We start from the raw sequence: 25,980 nt of genomic DNA on the forward strand, positions 1-25,980 counted from the left end.
GGTAGGGCGCCTGCGCGGTAGGGCGCCTGCGCGGTAGGGCGCCTGCGCGGTAGGGCGCCTGCGCGGTAGGGCGCCTGCGCGGTAGGGCGCCTCCTCAGAACAAGCCAGCTTGTCATTATGTGACCACCACGATGCTGTGTCACTGTATGCCCTACCTACACCTGCACGCAGGTGCACGCATGCGTGGCTGGTCTCCGTGAGGCTTATACCACCCCTCTTTGTCACACACAAACGAATCTATTATTATGATGATGATGTAGTTGAAGAAAGACATTACAATCCCATAATTCGAGTTATGAGTACAGTGCTTCTTGATCAATGTCACCCCCTTCTTTCATCCCTCCCATTCCCGTCCTGCCCCTGCCCTCCAGTTACATACTGTGGGTCATATTTTTATATGTAATGTACACTGAATATGACTCCTGTTTTGGCTGGCACATTGGCATTGTCAAAGTAATTAAATCCCTTTCTACCTTGGTATAAATAGTGAAGGGCCCGCATTCTTACATGTGCTATGGAAGCTAGGGCTGAGATCGTGCCTTTCCTTGATGAACAAAAGCTGTGTGGAAGACATTCTTTTATATTAGAACAGTAAACATAATAGATCCAAAGTCATTATTAACCCAACCAATATGGCAACACTTTCTCAACAGGGACTTTCTCAGAGCAACTAAAGTTTCTGAATCTTAGATTAAAAATAATAAAATAATTTCATCACAGGAGGAAAAAAACTCAAACTACTCACACATAAAACGTCTAGAGCCTTTCTTAAGAAATTCCATTAATTACATTCAGGAAGACAGCTCTAGTACTCTACAGGAACCCAGTTCAGGGCAACCCATTGATACAACATTTGTTAGTCAGAACTGTCCACTAACTGCCGAAAACAAAAGAGGATTTGGATGCTGCAGCTGTCATTAAAGATTTTATTTTCGTTGATCTGTCTTCACCCTAATAAAAGTCTCCTCCTTGGCCCCATTTTTTGGTGTTCCTGGACATCTGTAAGAACTTGATGCATGAATCACTGACTGCTCAAACACACTCTTTAATATTTTAATATTTTTCAGTTTACTTCTAATCACTGCTACTACAAATAATTTTCAAAACAAAATTAATTAACTGAAGTTGTAAAACTGAATTTTTGCCTGTGAATTTTTCTGATAACCAAAGATTTGCTATATAAAAAAAGTGAAAATATAATGGCAGCATCATTCTTCCCTATGCTGTAATGTTAAAACACTTTGGTTCTCAAGCAATAATTCATAACCTTGATTTCACATTAAAATCAAGACTCAAAAACATAATTGAGTTCCATGCAAGTTGACTTGAATTTTCAGAACTTGAGAGAGTATATATTTATATTACTTTTTTTTAGTGAATAGTAGAGTCTCAGATGTTAATTCAGGGTCTCGAATTTATTAGGTAAGGGCTCTCTCACTTGGGCCAGCTCTAGTCCTTTCTGTTTTATAATGCAGTCACATTTTTCTTTAATAAAGGGCCAGCTTCAATCTATGATTCGCTTATCTATGCTTCTCACATACCTAGGATTGTAGAGTACATATCCATGTCCAGATTGTAGAGTCTTTATTATTTTAATTTATCCATGAATTTGAGCATTAACGTTAAGAGCTGATAATCTGGTTAAATCAAGATTAGGAACAAGAACTTCTCAACATTGGTGTAGTCTAAAATCATCTGGGACACTTAGTTAAAAATTATCATGTCCAGGCTTCACACCAAGTCAATTAGAATATAAGCAATTTCAAAAGCTCCCTGGACAATTTCAGTGCATAGGGTTGTAAACAACTTAAGAGACATTTGTGCTAATCTGTATATTTATACTGCTTTACTTTATATTTCACAAATATATTTCAACTAGCTTTATCATGACTGTCACAGTAACAGTGTGGCAGTGAAGATTTTAAGGAAAAAAAAACCTAAGGAAGAAATGTTGAAGTGACAAGTCCTCAAGCAATCATACTGCATTCATCACTCCCCATGACCTTTACAAATTAGTGCCTGTTTATCTTTCTAAAAGCAAGTGGCAGAAAATGCAAGCATACTAGACTAAGATTGGCAGTAAGGAAGATGGATATTACAGGATTACAAGAATCAGCAAAGCTAAGTGTGGCACAAACACCTCTATTCCCACCACTCAGAAACAGAGGCAGAAGGATCCTGAGTTAAAGGCCAGCTAGTTATCTTGATTCAAAACCTTTCAATAAATAATATGATAATAATAATGATAACAGCAGAAGCAATAATTACAGCATCAAAATAGCAAGCTATGGGAAACTATAGGAAACACTTTTAAAAAATAGCAAACTATAGGAAAACAGTGACTAGGAACATAGGTATCAGCAGTTATTTTGACTGAAAAATCCTTAGTCTCAATTACTGGTAAACCCAGTGTATAAAAACAGCCTATGAGTTAGTGCTCACATGAAAAATAGATAAGAATAGATTCTTCCATGTAATTAAATTACTATGGAACTATTTCCTGAAGTATTAAATAGAAATGCTTTGACATTAGGAAGGTCAAATTTGTTAAGAAAAGAGGGTGGTCGCAGAGATTTAATGCCCTAGATAATGAGTAACAGTTTCTCTTAGTGAGACTGTGTGGTTTTTTTTTTTAACTATGTAGAAAACATAGAATGCATGAAGTGTTGTTCTAATGTTTTTAAAAGGAAATGTGGGAACTATATATGTGTGTATATATATCCTTATTAATTATTTTTCTTAAGTATTTTAGTCCTCTGAAATACATTTTAAATGGCATAGTTGTGAATATTTAAGTATAACGTATGTACAATTTGATTATGTAGAATTACTCAATGTGACCAAAACACAACTTAGTCAAATTAAAAAAAACCATAATACCAAATTGAAGGGCCTTATTTAGAAGTCTATTACTAAGAAAAGGTCAATGAAAGTTTTTAAGGCAACATGCCAAAAACTCAGTTGTCTTGGAGAAGAGTACATTATTCAGTTTGGAAGTTCTTTTGGAAACCAGCCAAATATTTCCCACAACTAGGAAAGAATTACTCATTTTTAACATTTTGGTTTATTCTCATGAAGTAGGGATTAACATATTCAAGTGCATGGGAAAATACAACAACTATATAATTGTCATGGATACTGTAAGAAGACTGGACTGGAGAGGGCTATGACAAACTGTGGAATACAAGTCCACTGAAAGGCATTCAAAATTGAAAACCTTGGGGACATTTCATTGGATAAGTAAACAGTGCCTCCAGTCCTCTTGCCTTTAGTTGGTTCTTGAGGTCGGATCCTGCACTATGATCTGCTATCTATATGTAGCTAGAATTACAGGCTTGTACCTCTATGCCCAACCCTATGCCAATTTTGACTCCTGATTTAATGTCCATTTAAAAAAAAACAAACAAAAAGGAACAAAAAATTAAAAGTAAAAAGCAAATTCCCTATCATATCTTTGCTTATATTTTTCAGTACAATTTCTTTCATACTATGTAGAGTATGCTAACAGGTGCTTTCAATAAAAATAAAACCTAGCAAGATCACTGACACCATAGCTATGTGGAGAAAGTGGTGTATAAATAGCAGAAATGAATAAGTACAATTTCTACTGGACTGAAGTACTGAAAACAGAGCATGTTATTACCAATTACTAAAGGAGGCCTACTCACTTTTGTAAAAAAAAATGTATTTTTACTATGTGAGAAGTTGAAAACACTGAATTTTTACTTACATATTATCTAAACCATAGAATTTTATTAAATGGCAGTTGTTTAGAAGAACCAATGCTGTATTCATCAGATTTTCCAAGGTTTGAATTTGGTTAAATTTAGTAAGCAAAGGGGGAAGATGCCACTATGTCCTGCCTCAAGCTTGTTGAGGAGGGTTATCTCCATGATAATTATGGCCAATATTATTATTGCTATCCTACTTTTCCTATGGTTTATAAATTGTATTTTGGAGGGAGAGAAGGGAGAAGTAAAGGATGTTTAGAAAACTAAGCCTACCTTTGCCCCTGTAGACCAGCACCATTAACTGAAGACAAGCAACAAAGAGTATTTAGTTTCCCATGCCAGGAATAGGGGTTAAATTATGTTCCAGCTAAATCAATCAGGTCAGATCTACAATCTGCTGCAAATGAGAATAACTTCTATGAAAATCTTCCTTCCTGATAAACAGGAATGAGTATCAAGGAACTCGGATGTCTTCTTTTGATTCTTCCTACCACAGTCACTGTCACTACAACCTTTGACACCAGAGGAGGTGATGGGAAAGCCTGGGCAGCCATCTTGTTGCCGAAGGCAACATACTTCAAAATGAAAGCTAACTTTGGCTTGGTATGGTGGAACTGAAGGTGGAGGAGTTGGAATGCATCATAATGTTGTTCATTCACAAACAGCCTTTGGATCACTACTTCCAGAATATTCACTAAGAAACCATTAACCTGTGACTTAGCTTCATGGACTGATTTTCTATTATCTACAACTGAAAGCATTCCTAACAGAAAGTAGGTCATTGAAGCTTCTAGAACTCTAATAATCAAGGGGAAAGAAGCAATTAAGAAGTTCAGAGTACTGAGATCTGAGGATTGTGGTTCAAAGCTAGCCCAAGCAGAAAAGTCTGTGAGACTCTTATCTCCAATAAGCCACCAGAAAAACCAGAAATTGTGCTGTGGCTAAGTGGTAGAGCACTAGCATTGAGCTGAAGAGCTGAGGGACAGCTCCCAGTCCCAGAGTTTAAGACCCACAACTGACAAAAAAATAAATAAAGCAATGTACTCATTACCTGACTTATGTAAATGCAACCACCTTTATAATAGTAATACAAACATTTTAACTTTCAAATAAATAAACATAATACAAATATTTAAAAAAAGAAGTTCAGAGTAGAAGAGAAAAGGAATGAGTCCAGTTTGCTAGGTAGTTTTTTTTAAATTCCATGTATTTTTGTATTATCTTTACATAACTGTACTAGAGTGTTTTAATTCAATGTGTCCATTTATGAGTATAATTCATCTTGATCAGTGTCCCTTTAATAATTTCCAGAGAGCCATGTAGAAGCAATTTTTGTAAGCATTCTGCCCTCAAAGTTCCTATCTAGTTCTGCCTCCTGAGCCTCAATCTCTGTGCTGGGATGCTCTGTCAGACACACTCCCCACAGCTCCATCTGAGGCAGCACAGAAGGAAAGCCACAAACACATCCTGCTTTCCTGAATTTCTGTTTCTTCTTTCAAGGGGGGGGGGGTAACCCTTGAAGGTAGCCCCTTTCCAGTGTGTGGAATTCTTCACCTTTTGTGGTGGTGGTGGTGATGATGATGGTCTTCATCCAGTTTTCAAGTTGTTCCATGAGATAAAAGTCTCATTCCAGTTATTTTTACCAAAGCTTCAGAAAGGTAGCTCCAATGGTGTTTGAAGTTCATACCCTATGCAAAGCAAACCATGGACCAACTAGCAATGCTCTCATCATTCACCCCACTGAGGAACACACCTCCAAATGACCTCAGAGGACTATGATGTGTGGGATTCATTTTCTGCTTAGGTGGTGCTGAGGAATTGAACCCAGGGCCTCATGCATGCAAGGCAAGCACTCTACCACTGAGCTGCCTTCCCAGCCCTACGTGTGGGAGTCTTAACCACCATTTCTTACTAGAATGGTGAAGCCATTAATAAGAAATCTGTCTCCTAATAAAATCTTAAATTGTTACAAACCAGCAAAAAAATCCCATCATTAAGACTGGAGATGTGACTCAAGTAGTAGAGTAATTGATTGCCTAGCCAGTACAAGACCCTGAGTTTGAAGCTTAGTACCACCAAACATTTCATTGTTACGGCTACTTAACATTTCTAGAGATATTTCATACTGCTCTGTGAAACACAAGCCATTTGCATTTGAATGGTCTAAAAATGAACTTTTAAAAACACATCAAATCACAACTCCCTTTCATATGGAGCATTAACCTTGGTTTTGAGGACTCATGGTCATCATTTTAAATACTATTATTCTCTATTGAAATTCAATCACATAAATCAAAATAACTAGTGAGAATAGTGTCCAAGGAAGGTCATTTCAAGCATCTTTGTTTGGAATAAATGTATCCTTTTATTACTGTACTTCAGTATATTTTTCAGGTTATATGGTGTGATAATGGGATGACAAGGGAGAAAATGGAAAGTGATTTAAGATTATTTTGCTGTCACATAAGTTTTCAGATTATAGCAAGGTCCTGCCTGGCCAGGCCACTCTGCTGAAAGACCCTGCATTTTACTGTTGTCTAGTCATTGGCTCAATTGTTGCTCTCGACTGTAAAATTGAAGTCAGCAACCATCTCAGCCAGCTGACCTCTACAGGAAGAAACAAAAAGAATACAAGAGGCCAATCCATTTCTCTTTCAGGAAGTGACTCAGAAAATTCAAATTTCACTTCTTATTTTCCATTAGTGAAAAATGCACTCAATATAAGAGACATTGGGAAATGTAGCAAACTGGCACTGTCTGTTTTGACTTAGAGTAGAAAATTATGAAGACAATTTATGGCAAATATGTCTCAACTCTTGGACTGTCTCAAGAGTTAGTATTTTGGCTGTACTGTGTAGACACAAACACTTATTCTTTACCATTTTCTCCAAGCCAAAATAATTCATCTGCAAAGCAATGAATTTCATGCTTTTGAACCAAGGTAGATTTGTCATTATATAGTAATGATGTGTATTTCTTATGATATACTTGATAGAGGACAGTTTTCCCTCCCTAGGAGCTGTATTTATAATATGAAACATAAGGTGGGAAGATAGGATTACAGCCCATGTCCATGAGCATTAAACAGACAGAGGTTCAAATGCTCTCTCTCTTTCTCTCTCTCTCTCTCTCTCTCTGGTGAGCAGGAAGATGTGTGAAAGGGAACTCTCTGACCTAAGCTTTGTAGAGTGAGCAGAATATTGGTCAGATTAATAAGGGAGAAAGTCAGTGAGCAACATTATGAGTGAGGAAAGAAAATTTCTACTCTGAAAGGAAGGAACAATTCATGCTGAGAAAGTCAGCAGTCAAGCCATAAATCAGGGGTTGAAACAGAACCCAAGTGGGTTGTTTTGGTATTTTGTGTGATTCTCTTGCTTTTGGATGGAGGACAAAGTACAATGGAAAGCTGTTTATCATCTGAGTGTCTTGACTATAGGAGTGTTCTAGGAAATTGTTTGGATAATGTTAGGAAAAAATAGGAGGAGTTGTGGGAAGAGGTGATAAGGTAAGGGAGATGAAATGGCCAAGAGGATGAGTCAGTCAGGTAACAAAAGACTGATTTAAGACATTCATCTTGTTAACTCGGAACAAAATTGGATGGAGCATATTGAGCCTAATTTTAATGCAGGTTAGTAGATTATTTGGTAAGACAGAGGATAAGAAAAGAAGAAAAACAGGGCTGGGAAGGTGGCTCAGTGATAGAGCACTTGCCTTGCATGCATGAGGACCTGGGTTCGATTCCTCAGCACCACATAAGCAGAAAAAAAAAGCCAGAAGTGGTGCTGTGGCTCAAGTGGTAGAACACGCTAGCCTTGAGGTGAAGAGCTGAGGGACAGCGCCCAGGCCCAGAGTTCAGGCCCCACAACCGGACCCAAAAAAGAAAATAAAAAGAAAAAAACCCAACTAAACAGTGCCCTGGACCTACTCGGGTGAAATGTACTTAATTTGGTAGGAGATGTCAAACAGGACGATTTAAATAACAATATTTTAGTGTCACAGAGATCTGGAGATGAGAAGTGGAATATCAATGTGTCAATAGATATGATCCCTTCTGAGGGCTGTAAAGGAAGAGCCTTCGTTGGTCTCTGTGCTCTGTGGGTGATTGTGGGTAACTGCAGGTAACTGTGGGTTTCCAGTCTCTTCTCTCTGTGCATATCTGTTTGAATTTTCCTTTCCTTTTATAATATTGTTTTTAGAGTCTTACTATAGCCCAGATTGGCCTTCAATTTGTAATTTCTTGTTTCTACCTTGTCAGTGATGGGAATATAGATAGATTACATAATAAGAGTCACCAAACAAATCTTCAATTTCTATAAAGACACTAGTCATAATGACCTCACTTCACCTTAGTTAGTTTTGGAATGGCTTTATAGTGTGTGTGTGTGTGTGTGTGTGTGTGTGTGTGTGTGTGTGTGTAAGAGAGAGAGAGAGAGAGAGAGAGAGAGTTCTATGAACACTTCCGCATAAGATTACAGTCTAAGGTACTAGAGGTCAGGATTCCAACATAGGTTTTTTTAGGGGGAAGATATAATACCCCCACATATAGCACACACCCACACTAGCATAACTCCAGTTTTCATATGGAGTTTTCTCAATGTAAGCATCTGAGTCCAGTTCTTTTCTACCTTCCCCTCCTTTCCTCTCCTTTCCCCTTCCCTCTCCACTCTTCCTGTCTCCTCTCCTCTCCTCTCCTTTCCCCTCCATTTTCCCTCCCTTTTCCCCTCCTTCCTTCCTCTTTCCCTTCCCTCTCTTTCTTTCTCTGTGTCTCTGTCTCTCTCCATCTGACTGTCTCTTTCTCTCTCTCCACTTACCTCTTTTTCTCTCTGTGATTTTTGCAGTACTAGACTTTGAACTCAGGGCTTTGAACATTGTATGCAAATGTGTTTGAGTCATGCTCTCAGCCATTTTTTTTCTTTAGCTACTTTTTTGGATAAGCTCTTGTATTTTGCTTAAACTGTCCTTAGACCATATCCTCATCTCCTTCTACCCACACAATGCAGATATCTGAGATGACAGATGTACACCACTGTACCTCGCTTGTTTGTTACAATGAGGTTCTCCCTAGCTTTCTGCTGGGCCTGGTCTTCAGCCATTTTCTGTGTATCATCTTTTCCTTTTGCACTATGGTCCTTAGCCACATGAATGATCCTATTCATGGGATCAATCTTCTTTCATTTCATTGGAAAAAAATTATAAAATCTCAAGCACTCTAAAAAAAACACAGTGAAAAGTTTCTTCTTCCAGAGTTTTCCCTGTTTGAATCCTAATTTTATCAAGTGAAAAGTTTATCCTGATTTGTTTCAGTTCTCTTCTGGATATGGACAAGCATCTGTGCTTATTTTCATTACTCATTTTATTGTAAGTGGGAGTGTAGTGTGTACTCTTTTATAGTTCATTCTTTACCTAAGTTCACCAAATTTTCCCACTGCATACTGATCGATATCTTTTCTGTGACACTGGGGTTTGGATTAAGGGCCTTGTGATTGATTAAGCAAGTCCTCTGCCACTTGAACCATGTCCCCAGCCCTTAGCTATCAATTTATTAAACAGTAATTTGTATTTTTTGTAATTTACCTACCTAAAGGAAAAAAATTCCATTTAGGAGATTGAACGAGGAAAAAATATATGACCACAAGATGGCACTAGCACGCAAGTTATTAAGGAGAACTAGAGAGATTTGCTCACCTCGGTAGAGGATTGGGCAGGCAGTCTCTCAAGGCTTTGTATCTTCTAAAAGCCAGAGTGCAAAGATCAGAGTCTGGAGAAGACGCCGTGTTTGTGTGATGCCACATCATATGGTAGAGTCTGTACAAAACTTGAGTAACGATGGCTTGGAGTCTGTCAGATCCCAGCTTTTGTTCATCTGTGGTATCCATAGCTACCAGATGTTGAGTGCAGATTGAGGGTATGCAAAGCAGGCAGGCTTTAAATGACTAACAAGAGACATTTTTGGTGCTGTATTTATGAATATGTAAAATTTTGGATTTTTGCATCCACAGGTCTTTGAGTGAATAGGCCCAAGCCTGCTGCGAAGTACACATAGGTTAATATACAGGGGCCATCTTTAATCATTTATGTTTCAACCAGCTTCATCCTGAAAGACATCTTTACAGTAGGGGCATGGAGGAGTCATACAAACAGTTCAAAATAAAACTCACTCTTTTATATTATATATGACAGAAGGCTAATTTTCTGAAAATAATCTGAGCTCCTAAGGGGGGGGGGGAGGAAAAAAAGTAGAAAAAAGTGATGAGGGGGAACAGGCTTCACTGAAAATGAGCCCTGAAAAGTGAATGAAGCATAAAAAAATAGATTGATTGGAAGAAAAATTCCAACAGTGGGAAGACAGGAAAGAACCAGTGTGATGACGGAGGAGACAGAGGAAGGTCTCAGGCATTGCTAGCGAGGAGCTGTTCTGGACAGTCTGTAGGCTCTGCAGTGGTTAGACTTGTAGATGTTTCTCTTGGACTTTGTCTTGAAAATGAGCAACATCATGGTCCCTCGTGCTGTAAAACTACCACCACCTATATTAAGAAATATTGCTTAACTGGAGCTGGGCGCTGGTGGCTCACGCCTGTAATCCTAGCTACTCAGGAGGCTGAGATCTGAGGATCGCGGTTCAAAGCCAGCCCGGGCAGGAGAGACCATGAGACTCCTATCTCCAATAAACCACCAGAAAACCGGAAGTGGCACTGTAGCTCAAGTGGTAGAGCGCTTGCCTTGAGCTGAAGAGCTGAGGGACAGCGCCCAGGCCCAGAGTTCAAGCCCCATGACTGACAAAAAAAAAAAAAAAGAAAGAAATATTGCTTAAATGGGTACTTGTGGCTCATGCTTGTAATCCTACTCAGGAAAATGAGGTTCCCAAGATCTTGGTTGGAAGCTAGCCCAGGTGAAAAGTCCTTAAGATTCCATCTTCAAAATGATCAGCAAACATTGGGGATAAAGTTGTGGCTAAATGGTAGGCCACCAGCCAGACCCTGAGTTCAAAGCCCAGTACCTCCTCCTTCACAAAAAATGATCTCTGTTCCTAGATCAAGAGTCTGCTGGCCACACATTCTTGTTTACCATTTAAACAACTGCTGAAAAGTAGGCATATAATATTCACTCATTAAAAAGATACCTGCATCCCTATCTAAGCATGCCAACTCTACTAGGGTTGGAGCTTCTTCCCGTGGCTGGTTTCCTTATTCAGGTCTCTGCTCACTACCAATTCTAAAAGTTTAGAGTGACCATGAATTATGAAATAGTTTTCTTGATCCTTTCAACAGTTCTATTTTCTTCAGATCTCAGATGGTATTTGAAATATTTGTTGGCTTTACTGTGTGACACCCTGGAATCAGAGCAAAGGTCAGGAGTAAAGATAGTGCTAGAGCATCCAAGATGTGTAGCATGAGGTCACACACAATATTTGTTGCATGAACTGCCTATAGAATGCCAACATTCTGTGGGGGTAAAAACCCACAAACTGGGCTGGAAAAGGCTTGTAATTATGAAAAAGAAACAGATTTGCTTTTTTAAGTTTTATTTTTATAAATTATCTTTAAGTAGTTGTACAAGGGGGTTTCAATTGAATATAACAATTTAGAAGTACAATGCATCTTGATTAATGTCACCCCTTCCATTGTTTTCCTCCATCTTTTCCAACTCAACTCTTCCCCGTCCCCCAAGTTCCCTGATTTTATTTCATATCATTGAACTTTTTACTGTATTTATCCACCTTTCATATTTCCATTCATCTACCCCCACTACCCTAGCCTTTGATTTCTCTCACTCTTGACAACACATTACAGCTTCCTGGTATTCATCTTGTTAAACTATTATTCAACTGTTCAAAAGTTACATCATTTTATCCTCCCCTGTAAATACCACACTTTTAGACACTAATGTCTATATGCTTTTATATATGTTTATAATTTAGATGTAACTTCTACATTTGAGAGAAAAATTTGTTTCCTTGAACTCTTTGAGCCTGAGTTCAATTAATTTTTTTTTACAGGTCCATCCATTTCTCTGTAAATGGCATATTATTATTCTTCCTGAAGGATAAGTGAAAATCCATATATCCATACATACATATGTATGTATGTATTCCTGATCTATTCAATTTTTGTAATGCATCTGGACTGTTTCTATAACTTGGCTATGGTGGATAGTGCAGCCATGAACACTGTGCCCTGACTGTAATCTCGGCCTAGGTATTTAGGTACAAGGAAAGGCAGATGGCAGAGCCTTTCACTGTAGTAAGGCCTGGTGCATATGTCGGAACTTGCCTCATTGAGGGGTTCACTGCCCACGAAGAGGGAGCCCCGCAAAGGGAAGGGTTGTCTGGGAAGGCTAGTAGGCTGTGGAGACAAGCTCCCAAGCAATGGCAGCCCACCCTCCCTCCCCAAGGCCGTTCTCCAATGCTCCTGCTAACCCACTAGGTAGGCCAGCTTTGGCCTAGGGCGAGAAAGTCCACCGCGGCCCAGTAAAGTCCAAGTATCCGATTCCGCGGACGATTTAGAGGGACGCGCTCGCCCCGCCCCTTCCTGTCCGGTGGGCCAGGCTTCCTCCGCACCCATGTGTATCCCGGAAGGAGCGAGCCCGCGCCGTGTTGCAGCCGAGGCGGTGACGTTGCGGGCCTTGGGGTGCGGAATTCTGCGCTAGGACGTCACGATGGTGGGTCCCCTCCCGCTTCCCGAGCGTGCTCGTTCCGTCCCCGGAGAGGCTCGGGTGGGGCAAGGACGTGAAGGGGTTAAAGTCGAGCTGTGGCGCCGTGGGTCAGGCGGCCGGGCGGCCGGGCCCGGGCGCGCATGCGCAGGCACGACTCAGTGTCAGTCCCAGTCCTTGTCCGCCACGGTCTGCGCACCCTGCCTGGCCCGTCACCCCCTCCCTGCCCCCTCCCTGCCCCATCCCGCCCTGCCTCCAGCACGCGGGGGCTGTTCTGTCCTCGTCGTGTTAGAAACCCAGTAGTTACAAGCTTGTCAGAGCAGTGATTGCCTCTAAAGGGAACTCTTCCCTTACTCATGTGACGGAGAGAATAAAATGTAACCGTCTGCCAGAGATGGACACACTCTAAATTCTAGGTTTGTTGGAAGGGCAATCTTCCCTTCAGGAACTCAGGTGAAGAATGTGTTTCCTTCCATTTTTTAACTTCCCCGGGCAGTCCCTTTATTCCTGGTTCTTGGCGTCTTCCATGTTCAAAGCCAGCGACATCGAATCTCCAGTGAAGATCAAGCCTATTCTAAAACTCCTTGATCTTGCTACCACCTTATTACGAACCCTTAAGATTTCTTTTGAGGTCTACATGGATGGTTCGAGCGAGTCTTCCCATCCCGGGATGTTCAGTTGATTTTATGAAGTTCTTTTCTCCTGTGTACAATGACACAGTCATAGGTTCCAAGAAAATAGGGCAGGACATTCTTTCGCCTGCCATGCACACACCCAAAAAGGAATTTTTCTTCCAGGTTTGTTGCCTGCTGCCCCAGTTCACAGTAAGAGACTCTTATCTGTTCCTAGCTATAGGTTCAGCTATATGTGCACATGCCAGCAGATACATAGGTCTTCTAATGCTATTCTAATTCTATTTATATATACAGTGTACTGTGCATGCTCCTGTGCATTTTGCTTTTCTCAACTTTGGAAATGTTTGAGTGTGGTCTCCCCCCACCCCCCCCAATTTCATGTATTGGAAACTTGAGTCCTCTGTGTGGCAGTGTTGGAAGAAGAGGACCAATGACAGGTATTTTTGGTCCTGGAGGGAGAGTAGATTAATGCTGTCCTCAGCCCCTTCTGAGCCGCAGGAGACCCTCACCAGACACAGTTGTATTGATTTTGGATTATCTGTCATCCTGAATAACCAGTCTCAGAGACTCTGTTACAGTAATAGAAATGGGAGGGTTGAGGGTATGGCTCAAAGGGGAGAGCATTAGCATCTCCCTAGCAAGTAGATGGCCCTGAGTTTAATGCCAGCTCTGCTCAAAAAAAGGAAGGTAAGGGAGAGAAAACCAAAACAATAGAAATTGTCCTGACTTGGTTTTTAAACAGCTAGCACCCCATTGTGTACTTTCAGAAATTTTATCAGATCTTTGTTGATCATTTAAACTGTTTCTGTTCAGTACTGCCAGTAATGCAACATGGTTGTATTGTCTTTTTCTTTTGGCATGTGTATAAGTATGTCAGTAAAATAAATGAAAAGATATAAAACCCCTTAGTCATAAAAAAGTATGATGTTTGTCTTGATGGAAACTATTACATTGCTCTTTAGCAGACTGCCACTTTGTTACCCACCAATGTATGAGAACATTAACTTGCCTTCACTAATGTAGTGTTAATTTCATAATGTTTCTTTTTTGTTGAAACAATTTACACTTACTTGAAACCAGAGCACCTATCCTTTCAAATCTGGTTTTGTTTTTAACAGATATTCTTATTAGTTGTACAAGTGGCCTTTCATTGTGATGTTTCCATCTCTTAACATTCCTCCAGCCCCTTCTGCTTTGGTTATTTTTGAGATAAGGGTTCTACTTTTTTGTTGTTGTTGTTTGGTCGTGGGGCCCAAACTCAGGGCCTGGGTGCTGTCACTCAGCTCTTCAGCTCAAGGCTAGCGCTCTACCACTTGAGCCACAACGCCACTTCTAGCTTTTTTTTTTCTTATGTGGTGCTGAGGAATCGAACCCAGGGTCTCAGGTTCTACTTTTTGATGGATCCTGGATCATGATCCTCCTAAATGGAAGGGTGCTTCCTGGTTAGAAAGACAGGCCTGTGCACCACTCAACTTTTATTAATTGGGGAGGGGAAGATGTTAGAACTTTTTTCTCAGGCTAGCCAAAACCATACTTTCTAAATCTCATCCTCTTCAGTAGCTCCTGGTGACTTGCCTGGCCACACCAGCTTCAATTCTTTAAGGCATTTCTTTTTATTTTTATTACTTGTATTTTCCTAATCTTTTATGTTAGATTGCTGATCTTTTTCCTACTGATCGTAGAACTTTTATGTAAAAGGGATTAACTATTTTGTTTGTGCTACAAATACTGTCTATAATTTGGCTTTTGATATGGTCTGTCATATCTTTTGTAGGCCAGACTTAAATTTTCATGTAGAGTTGTCAGTTTTTAAAAAAAATCTTCCAGATTTTATATAATGTTTAGAGAGATCTTTCTCAATCTGAAGGGAGAAACAAAAATCTCAGTTTTCCAAGACCTACATGGTTTCATTTTATGTTTCATTGTGGTCTGTAAGGAATTTTAAATAGACTAAGGAATGTTACATCAAACTTAATTGATTCATAGGCTGTTTGAGTGTTTAAAATGTTTTATTTAATTCAAATCTAAAACCTGAATGCACAGGAGATACTGTACCCTATACCCACAGAAAGTACAGTCAAGCTTTTGAGTTATAAAGGGTGAAAGATAACAAAAGCTATCTGCTATCTTAATGTGCGCTTTGAAAACTGTGCCTTATTGGTATTTTTATGTGTTCATCATTCTGAACCCTTGGCTTGAGAAGCAGTGATTATTCTCTAAGGTAAAGTACATTTGAAGTTCTAAGATCAGATTTAGAAATGAAATAATCCTAATCTGGAGCTCATTTATCCAATTGATAGAGTTTTTAGCCTCTCTCTCTCTCCCTCTCCTCTTCTCTCCCTCCCTCCCTCCCTCCCTCCCCCTCTCTATCTTTCTCTCTCCCTCTCTCCTCCCTCCCCCTCTGTGTGTGTGTGTATGTGTGTGTGTTAGTATGGTCCTTGTGGTTGGTGAATTGCTTTAAACTAGACAGCTCCTTTTACAAGTACTGGGAAGGGTTATTGTTCATCTGTTTGGGCAGTCAATCAACCTACTCTTTTTTAGCACCAGAAATAGGACAGAAAGTTGTTTTTTTCTAGGAGCAACTAATTTAAATAGAAACAGTTTGTCTTGACAAACTGATTGGAGCTGGAGTTTTACTGCTTAGTATATTAACATCTTACTGAATGTTTGACATCATGTTTTTCTTTGGTGAAGCATTTTTTAATTGTTCCTCAAAAATAATGAAAATGTCTGAAATGTAGTAAATCTTATTGCACATATTTCCTTGCCTTATTGTATATTCATATTCTGCCTTGAGGCAACCTTTTCATAAATAAATTACTACCAGGGAATCATTAAGCTACAGCTGAGTCGGAATACAAGTTGAGTTTTGTAACACTTTTTTGTGCTGAGTGTTGGAAGTTCTCTAAAGAACAAAAGCTATGATGATGTTTCCACATTCAACGGTTGTGAGTCATTTCTTTAAGTCTTTAAAGGAAATTTTGTGTGGACTTAGATATGTTGCTGAAGGGTAATGAGTATGTAACTTCAGTTGTAATTCCCTAACAGCTACCAAGAACCTTTGTCTCTTCCTCCCTTCCCCTGCCTTAGGATTTTGTGGGCTTTTTTGTTTTTTCTTTCTCAAATCATTTTAAAGCAAAGCAGTTTGTTTATTATGATGTATTAGGTCCAGATACCTTTTCATTGGATACATCTTTGATTTGATTTGATTTTTTTTTGTCCTTGCATGGATCATTAAATATTCCTTAAGACTGTGGCCTAAAATAGCAATGTAGTTATTTTAGTTACCTGGATGCTTTGCCTTAGAGGTTTTCATGGTTAAGCTGTGATTTCAAGGCACAGCTGGGAGAGAGAAGAAGGAAGATGGGAATCAGAGCCTTTTTCATAACCTGATCTTAGTCACCTAACCAAATGCTGACAGCTGACACTGAGAGGTAAGGAATTGCATGAGGCTGTGAGGACCAGGAGGTGCCAAGGCCTGGGTGACCATCCTAGAGGCTGCCTATCACGTGACCTGCAAGTTTTTACTTGATGCATCTTGCTTAGTATTAGTAGACTTTGTGCTCTTAAAATTGTTACCACATCATCCCTGGCATGCTTCCCCCTTGTGTAGAGATGCATAGGAGACTAGTGTGACATAGGCAAAGGGATGCAACTTTCTAGATCATGTTCTTACACGAATGGCCTGTGCTGTCTGAATTATCTTTCCTACTTGGCATTGACTGGTCTTAAGGTATTTTGGACTATATGGATTATGTAGTCTCTCGCAAGATGGTAGGAGCCTGGATCCTTAAGGGCTCTGTGGAGCACGGCTCTAGCTCCTGCTTTCAACAGGAGAGAACTAAACTTTATGTGGATTGAGCCACTTTTTAAAATTTGTGGTTTCTATTCTAAAGGACCAAAGCTGAGAGTTTTTTTCTGGGGTCGCGGTAGGGGATGTTACTGGATTTGGACTCAGGACCTCACACTTGCTAGGAAGTTTGTCTGTCACTTGAGCTACACCTCCAGTTTTTTGTTTTTATGTTTTTTTAGTTTTGTTTTTTGTTTTCTAGGTAGGATCTGGGCTGGTTTTAGATAGTGATCCTTCTATGCCTCCAAATAATTACAAGTATGCACTGCCATGCCTGGCTTATTTTCTGTGATAGAATTTTTCTGCCTTTTTTCCTGGACTATCCTCAAGCTGTGATCTCCTATCTCTGCTACCTGAGTACTTGAGATTACAGGTGTGTGCCACTATGCCTATCCAAACCTGATCAATAATACAGGTGGGAAAAGATACAGGAATGTGTAGGAGAAAAAATACTGAGATGTTTAGTTAGGAAGACTGAAGGAATTGTGACCTAGTTCCGTGGTAGACATTTAGGGGGGGATAACTGGTTCCCATTTGTATATGTTGATTTTGATATGGCTTCTGTTTTTTCCTTTGTTCCTAACTTGTACAGACCATGAGGCCAGCTTTGATTTTTTTTTCTTAGTTCACTGACCACTCTCATCCATGTGCTATGTCTACACTGAAATGCTCAAATTATTCACACTAATATCTTGTGCTCCCTACCCTTAACCTCCTGAATGGTAATACACATTTCCAGCCCAAGTCTCACTATTTGTATTCTAAGTACCTGCTCTGAAAGTAGAAGTGTTGAAGAACTAAATTTATTGGACTTGTCTATGCCTTTCTTTTTTGTCTTGCATCATTGGAGAATTGCTGTGAATATATCATTTCTGTTACAATATCCTGGAAGCAAATACTATTAGAATTACCAAACAAGTTATTTTTTTTATTGTGAAAATACTGTACAGAGGGGTTACAATTACATGGGCAAGATAATGAGTACATTTCTTATCAAGCATTGTAGCCTCCTCCTTTGTTTCCCCTTCCCATCCCTTCCTATCCTCCCCCGCCCCTCCACTGAATCCTTCCCCCCCTCCACACCAAAGTTGTAAAGTTCGTTTTCGACATAACGACTTGTACATCTCATTGTTGCAATGGGTCCACCTGTATCACTATTTAAACGATTTGTTTTAAATATCTCTTTATTCATAATGTAATGTTTCTGCTTTATTGCATTTTTATTTTTGTTCTTAAAGCTTATTTATTTATTTACTTTATTTTGTCAGTTGTGGGGCTTGAACTCTGGGCCTGGCGCTGTCCCTCAGCTCTTCAGTTCAAGGCTAGCACTGTACTACTTGAGCCTCAGTTCCACTTCCAGTTTTCTGAGTGGCTTATTGGAGTAAGAATCTCAGGACTTTCATGCCTGGGCTGGCTTTGAACCATGATCCTCAGATCTCAACCTCTTGAGTAGCTAGGATTACAGGCATGAGCTACTGGCCCCTGGCTCTTAAAGCTTATTTTTAAAGAAAATTTTTGTGACTAGATTCACTAGATTATGTTATATGTGTCCTTTATTTTTCTGTGTTTTAGCCTAAAGTACTAAAGGGAAAAAGTACAGGACGGGAAAAAAAGGTCATCCATCCCTACAGTAGAAAAGCAGCTCAGATTACAAGGGAGGCCCACAAACAAGATAAAAAGGAAAAGTAAGTATCTTTTCATCATTTGACATAAATTGGGCCATTTCTATATTATTTATTCCTTGATTTTCTCTCCTCCCTTCCTTTAACAAATATGTGTTCAGTGTTTTCTTTGTACCAAGGGAAAACTGAACACAACCTCTACTCTTATAGAGCTTATCAGAAATGGTTAAATAAATTGAAATCGCAGTTTGTGATGTTTTCAATAAAGAAGGATTCTGGAGACTGAAAAGAATGTTGTTTCAAAGATTCCTTACAGTGAAGTAAATACCGTATAAAAGATATTGGCTACAATGCTTGATAAGAAATGTACTCATTACCTTGTCAATGTAATTGTAACTCCTCTGTATGGTATTTTCACAATTTTTTTTAAAAAAAAGGAAAAAAAAATAAAAGGAATTCTTCCTCAGCAAAAAAAAAAAAAAAGATATTGGCCAGCTTTACATTATAATGGATGTTAGATGTATTTGCATACTAGCAGGTGGAAATCTGCGAGGCTATAACCTGTATGGTTATATGTTGATGCTTTGCCCAAGACCTAAAGCCTGTGGCTTTGCCTTTCCAACAAGTTTCCAGATGGTGTGGATGTGGTTGTTGCTGCGGTGGCACTTCCTGATGATATCCACTGTCCTGTACTACTACTTATTAGTATTTGAATTTTTTTCCCCTTGAATATCACTTTTTTAAAAAGATACTTTATCAAGTGTCTACTTTATCAAGTAGTCAAGTGTCTATCAATACTATTTTATCAAGTGTCTAATTTACCAATACTTCTTTATATCCAGTAGTTTTACGAGCTATGGATGGTCTGAGCCTTAGGTATGCTTGTGTTCTTGGTAGTGCAAAGATTGTTAAACTTACGTACTAACTCTTAATGTAATCTGTTCTTCGTGTAATCTGGCAGTATCAAAGGAGGATGGAGGAAAAAGCAACTTGGTTATTAGTGAATGGTTGGTTAATTCTGTGTTTTTTAAATCTACATAGTGACCATTGTGGTGCCAGTGGTATATGTTCAATATTTTAGGAAATATAGGTTGAAAGTATCCTTTATCAGAAATGCTTCATACCAGAAGTATTTTAGATTCTGGCTTGATACAGATTCTAGAATATTTGCATATACATCTATTCAATATGCATATGATGATAATCAAGTCTAAACACAGAATGCATTTATGTTTCATATATACCTTATACAAATAGCCTGAAGGTAATTTTATACAGAAGTTTTAGTGCATCTGTGTTTTGCATGAGATTAGGTATGAAATTCTCAAGGATGATGTGTTAGTGCTCAAAAAGTAAGTTAAATCAATCAAGTTAACACTTAGTGTTAACCATCACAACATTTCATGTATGACCTTTAGATCAAAGTTCTTTGGTCAGTGTTTCTTTTTGCTATTTTGATTTGGAAATTTTCTAATGTATGTACACTTTTCTTTCAAGAATGAAGAATGAAAAGGCCTTGCGGCTCAACCTTATTGGTAAGTGCATTTGCTTATTTGAAACCCTGGCTAGAGTATAGTGCATTTTTTTCCCAATGTCAATTTTTCTTTTTACTTGCTTTATTATTTTTGTTTGCCTGTACTGCGAGTTGAACACAGGGCCTCACACTTGTTTTCTTTGCTAGTGCAAAGAACCCTAGCTAGGATTTTTGCTGATTATTTTGGAGTTAGAGTCTCAAGGATTCTTCTGCTGAGGCTGAGTTTGAACTGTTATACTCCAGATCTCAGTCTCCTTAGTGCCTAGGGTTATAGGCATAATCTTAAAGGTACCCAACCAACTTTGAAATGTTGTTTTTATCAGTGCAGCCTTGATTAATTTCTAACAGACTTGTTTAAGTCTACGCAGAGCTTTATATTTAACATTAAAGTAATTTTGCTTCAGTTTTACACTGAGAGTTACAATGTACACCTCTTTGCCTAAATGATGACTTGTGGGCTAAGCTGTCTTGGTACTTGTTCATAGGTGAAAAACTGCAGTGGTTTCATAATCATCTGGATCCTCAAAAAAAGAGATATTCAAAAAAAGACGCTTGTGAATTAATTGAAAGGTAAACACTGGGCATATGAGCTGAGGATCAGAAAAGGGACACTCTAGTCTGTATTTTAAGAAGATTTGTAAAAGGACAATTAAGTTTTGTTAACAGAAAGTTCCTTGGTTTGTAATCTTTTGTGAGTCTCAGAGAGTATTACAATAGGGTCATTAGAATGACTTGCTAACAAAGTTTCCTACCACTGGCTCCTTGCATGTAGGGGTTGGTAAATAGAGGGAAGCTAAATTGAGGAGCCCAAGAGAACAGCATGTGTCAGACCCAGGGGTGAGAGTGAGCCTCCGAGGTTTTAATAGCCGAAATGACAAGTTCTGAAAGGTTAGCATTCAAGTGCTATCGGTGACACTTGGCTAATGAAAGCCTTGGCGGTCAGTCTAAGAGTTTGGACCTTATTTAAGGATATTAAGAGCTGTGGGAGACTTGCATAGCAAGGACCCCAAATGACCTTATTCGAACTTCAGGAAGGTCAAGGAGGAAAACCTACTGAGAAGGGATTTGGTTTTGCCAAGGAGGCTGTTGAGAGGCCAGCGTCACTGTGCACGTGTGGTGATGGTGGCCTCGGCTTGGTTAGTAGCATTTGATGAAGAGAAATGGAAGATTTCCAGAGAAATTACTCAGGTAGACATTTCACTCTTTAATGACAACTTAAGTGTAGAATAACAGGGAGATAGGGATCAAATAGGCTGTCTACTTCTCTTGCTTGGGCAACTGGATGAATGGGGAGCCCAAGAGTGGAGCAGGCTTAGTGGAGGAACTGGAGACAGACGCAAATTAATGTCAGGTTTCCTGTATGAGGAGGAAACTCTTGGAGACATCTGAATGGAGAGCCAGTAGCTGATTGGACATGTTCACTAGATAGCAGGATGTGATTTGGTCCCTAAAGTTAAAGAAGAATTGAGTAATCCAGTAAAGGGGTGAAGAGGTTTGAGGACATGATTAGCTCAGGAGTGTAAACCTTTAAGAACCGGGGAAGGCTGGGGATTAAGTTCTGCCTGAGCCGATGTGAACTCAGGTAAAGCTTACGTTGACTTTGTAACTCAAGTCATTTTTCTTCTTTTCAGATACTTAAGTCGATTCAGTGGTGAGCTGGAGCAGATCGAGTTACATAACAGCATCAAGGACCGGCAGGGCAGGCGGCACTCCTCCCGAGAGACAGTCATCAAGCAGACCATGGAGCGGGAGCGGCAGCAGTATGGAGGCTATGGCTTTGGTACGTTCTTGGTGATTTCTTTTCCTTTTTCTTTATCTATTTTTTAATTTTCTTATTTTTTTATTTTGTATTATCTTATTCATTTTATTCGTTTTTTTTAAGTTCTTATAATACAGAGTGTATCCACTGTGCAACTCACTTCGTGGATTTAGTTTCCTCTATTCTCTTGATTTATCTTGATCTCCTTTGTGAATAATTTTTGAATTGAAGTTTTTCTACATTCCCAACAAAATTTTCATTTTTATGACAGTGACAGCCTGTCTTTCTACCGTGTCCATAGTATTTTCCTTTCCTCCCTCGCATGAACCTACTTTTCTTTGTTATAGGGTTTTAAACTTGTCTCCAAATGTAACTTAAATTTCTTTAGATACTAACTCCTCATTTTTAAAAATCTTACTCTACACAGCTACTCTTACAATCATTTTTGGAATCTATAGAAATCAAAATTTAGTATTCTAGCATGTCTAATTAAGAGAACGATGCTTCGTTAGCCTGTCAACACTGTCTAATGAAAATTATGTAATAGGGGGGTATTTTGCTACTGGGACTTGCAAAGTTGCAGGTAAGTGGCTCTTCAACGGCTGGATGGCCTGCAAGAAGTAGTTAATTAGCTTATTAATTGTCAATATAAAAAAATACTTCCTGAATTTATTTGAAAAATAAAGGTTTTCTGGCTTCATTTAGGGTAAGAAAAGTCTGATGATTTGGTAGCATAATCAGGAATGGAGTAGCAGCTTTCACTTGTAGACTTGAGCATGTATTCTAATGTTTGTTAGGAACCTAACTTTTCTGTCACTCATATTACTTGACTTAGTGTTTATTGGCACTCAAGTTACATAGGTTTTTCTTGGATAGTATAATAAATAATATAGCAAAGTAAAAATTTAAATAAAACAACATGAAAGTATAGGACCTTAAAGGAAGTGTTCTGTGGATAAAACTAGAAACTTTGAAGAAGATGGTGTTCCTCATCATTGCTAATAAGTGAATTTCTTATAAGTACCACGCGCTAACCAATTGCGCCACTGGAGCTCCAAAAGTGAATTTCTTAACTGAAAAGCAACAAAAAAGTAGCTCTAGAACTAGATAGATCCACACATATATCCTTGTACCCTACTGTGTAATAAAATGAAATTTAGTTAACAAAACCTTGTTTTCCTAAGTTTACAAATAAAGTGTCTTAGCACTCTGGTAGCAGAGTCAAGAGAATTGTATGTCAAGAACAGGCTGGGCTACATAACTTCTTGTTCATGTTAGAATGTATTATTTAATAGCACTTTTCCTTTTATTTTTTGTTTGTAGTGCTGGAGATTGATTCCAGGCCTTTGTACATGCTACGCAAGTGTTTTCCTACTAAGTTATCCACATCCCCAAAGTTTCACTATGTAGTTCAAGATGGTCTGTGATTTAACTATATAATTTGAGCTAGCCTGAAGTTTCATTTTTCTTGCCTCCACTATTTGAATTGATAGATGACAGGCATAAGCCAACATGTCTTCTGCTTAGCATTCTCCTGAAATTGCCTTCTTAAACTAAAACCTGTTTTATACTTGCCAAGCTTACTTTTTTGTTTTAGCAATGCTTAAAATCTTGTTTTAGTGCTATTATTTTGTTTATCTGAAATAGTGGTGAAGAAGTATAAAATGATGTAATTTGGAAATGAACCTAATGGCTGTACATTATTTTCTTGTCCAGAGATACCAGACATTTTAAATGGAAGTAATCTTAAAACTTTTAGGTAAGTATCTTTTATGGTTCTCTGAAAGCTGGATGTAAAACACGTGGAGCATAAATACCTTCCTTTTGAATCAGTACATTAGAGCAGAAAGAAAACCAGGTCTGTCTTAACCTTTTGCATTTATTAGAGAAAGTAAAAATTTCCACATTCATGTTAATTTGAAACACCTGATAGTGAAATAATGATGCTGTACCTTTTGTTTTTCAAATCAGGTACTTTAGTGTCATACTTTAAAGATGTTTCACTTCCTCTCCAATTCTTACTTATATATTCATTTAAAAAAAAGTGAAGTAACAATATTAGATAAGAAGTCATACCAGGGACAGTGTGTTGTCATTAAGCATTCTTTGGTCTAGCAATCTCTGTAATTACAAATCTTATACTCAGTAAGTCCACTGAGTAGGATTTTCAGTTGTTTTTTGTTGTTGTTTTTTCATATAGAAATCTCTGTATTTATATAGTCTGCGGTACCTGGGCTTGAACTCAGGACCTAACAATTACTCTGCTTGCTTGCTCACAGCCTGCTACTGCTTGAGCCTTGCCTTGTTAATTGGAGATGGAGTCTCATCAACTTTGATGTTCAGAACAGCTTTGAAACATTACCCTCCAGATCTCAGGCTCCTGAAATTAGCAGAACTGAAATCCAGACATAATCAAATACAAATGTATTTCTTATTTCTGAAACACTTTATGTTTTGCCTCTTCCAAGGAAAGCCAGAAGTGAGAAAAAGATGGACAGGGTCTCTTAGTATTGATCAGAATTCAGCATTGGAGATAGTTTTTTTTTTTCTTTTTTCATTTCTACTAATGTAATTGAACAGAATTGTCACAGAAAATACTAAGTTTGAAAAATTGGAAGTTTCTCTTACAAGAATATCAATTAATCAAGATTCAACTACCATTGTGTACCATTGTGAGAAGAAAATCTTTTCCTTACTGGTATTTAGGAGATTTGCTGGGTATGACATGGTTCTTGCATTTGAGATCCTCAAGAACATATAGCTAGCATAGGGCATTATTTAGGTTAAGAAGAGAACTTACTACTTAAGAACTTAATACTTCCTGGTTTGAAGTTGTGGACGTGTGGGATTCCTCATGCAGCGTTGACGCTGTAGATTGAGAACAGGCATATGGGTATAGGAAAGCAAGTATCAAGTGTTGGGAGGCTGCTTTTGTTTTTGTAATTCTGCTGTGTTCAGATTTTTTAGCTTATCTTTACCTAAGCTTCAACACTATGTACCCTTCCTTTTGTCTAGGGAATGGGATTTTGATCTGAAGAAATTGCCAAACATTAAAATGATCAAAGTATGTGCTGATGATGCAGTTCCAAAGAAACACAAGAAGAAAACTAATTTACCTATAGACCTAGATTTAGGGGAATTGGAATTAGCAGGTCAGTCTGACTCAGATGAAGAAATGACTCCAGTGCCTTTTTGTCTTTCATTGAGTTGAAAATAAATAATTTGAAGATTTTTAATTCCACTCATTGTTGTAATTACCTTGGTGCAAGAATGTGGTATTCATTATTTCATAGAGTCCCATTTGCAGTTTCAAAAACGGTGTTAGCATTTTTATTTAAAAAACATAGGTTGCTCTTCATTTGCATTCACTTGCTTTAAAAATAGAGGTTGGATCAGTCATTTTTTTCCATTACTATCGTGAAATACCTGACACTGGGAATTCAGAAAAGTTTGCTTCACTCGTGGTTTAAGGGCTGATAGTCCAAACTGCATGGAGCCAGCTGTATCATGTAGTTACTGAGGGAGACGTGACCCATAGGGGAATCCCAGGCAATGTAGGAAGCTTTCTGTTGTCTCCTAACATTGTCACACTGGAGGCCAAGTTCCCAACATTTACACCCTTCTGGGACACATGTAAATCAACAGAGAAGTCTTTAGCATTGCCTAATCTTACATTTGGAGAATAAATCTATTTTTTAAACCATTCTTGGGAATGTTTCTTGAGTTGGGATAATAGCAAAATTGTGTTTTGTCAACCTAAATCTTCCCTCAAACATTACACATGTATTTTCTTTCTATATAAAATAGGAGGAAAACGTGATAGGGAATTCTTACTCAACATGCATTATTGTTGTCTGGTTTATAATTGAATCTCCCACATTTACTCTTCACAAAGAGAATTAGTGATTTTTGAGGTTCACTCCTTTCGATGAATTTTATTTTCTTCCTTACTGTGAAAAGTGTTAGGTTTTATGTATTAAGACAAAACTAAGAATTGGGGAACCAATGGTTTTACCTGTGCTGTTATTGCCAAGAGATGTTTAATTGAGAAGTAGCTTAGTATACAAGTCATAAAAACATGGGTGCTCTGGATATTTGTAGAGTGTAATAAATGTGAGCATCTGGAGAAGGTAGGATAATGGCAGATTGCGGACAGCCACCTCACCTCTGTCCACATCTATGGACAGAACAGGTATGTGG

At 38.6% G+C, this 25,980-nt stretch overlaps 1 protein-coding gene across 1 annotated transcript; it reads left to right on the plus strand.

The window, feature by feature from the left end:
* The first annotated feature begins 12,275 nt into the window (after nucleotides 1-12,275).
* Tma16 (translation machinery associated 16 homolog (S. cerevisiae)) lies at nucleotides 12,276-25,021 on the plus strand. Its single transcript, XM_013026633.1, has 7 exons — nucleotides 12,276-12,389; nucleotides 18,438-18,550; nucleotides 19,985-20,022; nucleotides 20,507-20,591; nucleotides 21,653-21,801; nucleotides 23,497-23,539; nucleotides 24,796-25,021. The coding sequence occupies exons 1-7, from the start codon at nucleotides 12,387-12,389 to the stop codon at nucleotides 24,989-24,991; spliced, it is 627 nt and encodes a 208-aa protein (XP_012882087.1). The 5' UTR covers nucleotides 12,276-12,386; the 3' UTR covers nucleotides 24,992-25,021.
* The last annotated feature ends 959 nt before the right edge of the window (nucleotides 25,022-25,980 follow it).

This window comes from Dipodomys ordii, unplaced genomic scaffold (assembly GCF_000151885.1).
Source record: "Dipodomys ordii isolate 6190 unplaced genomic scaffold, Dord_2.0 Scaffold4, whole genome shotgun sequence".
Classification (NCBI taxonomy): domain Eukaryota; kingdom Metazoa; phylum Chordata; class Mammalia; order Rodentia; family Heteromyidae; genus Dipodomys; species Dipodomys ordii.

Bases quoted from the DNA above. Each gene is read 5' to 3' on its own strand.
- Tma16 (XM_013026633.1), top strand. The intron at 20,592-21,652 runs GTAAACACTGGG...TCTTCTTTTCAG, and splicing joins GCTTGTGAATTAATTGAAAG to ATACTTAAGTCGATTCAGTG. The intron at 21,802-23,496 runs GTACGTTCTTGG...TTTCTTGTCCAG, and splicing joins GTATGGAGGCTATGGCTTTG to AGATACCAGACATTTTAAAT.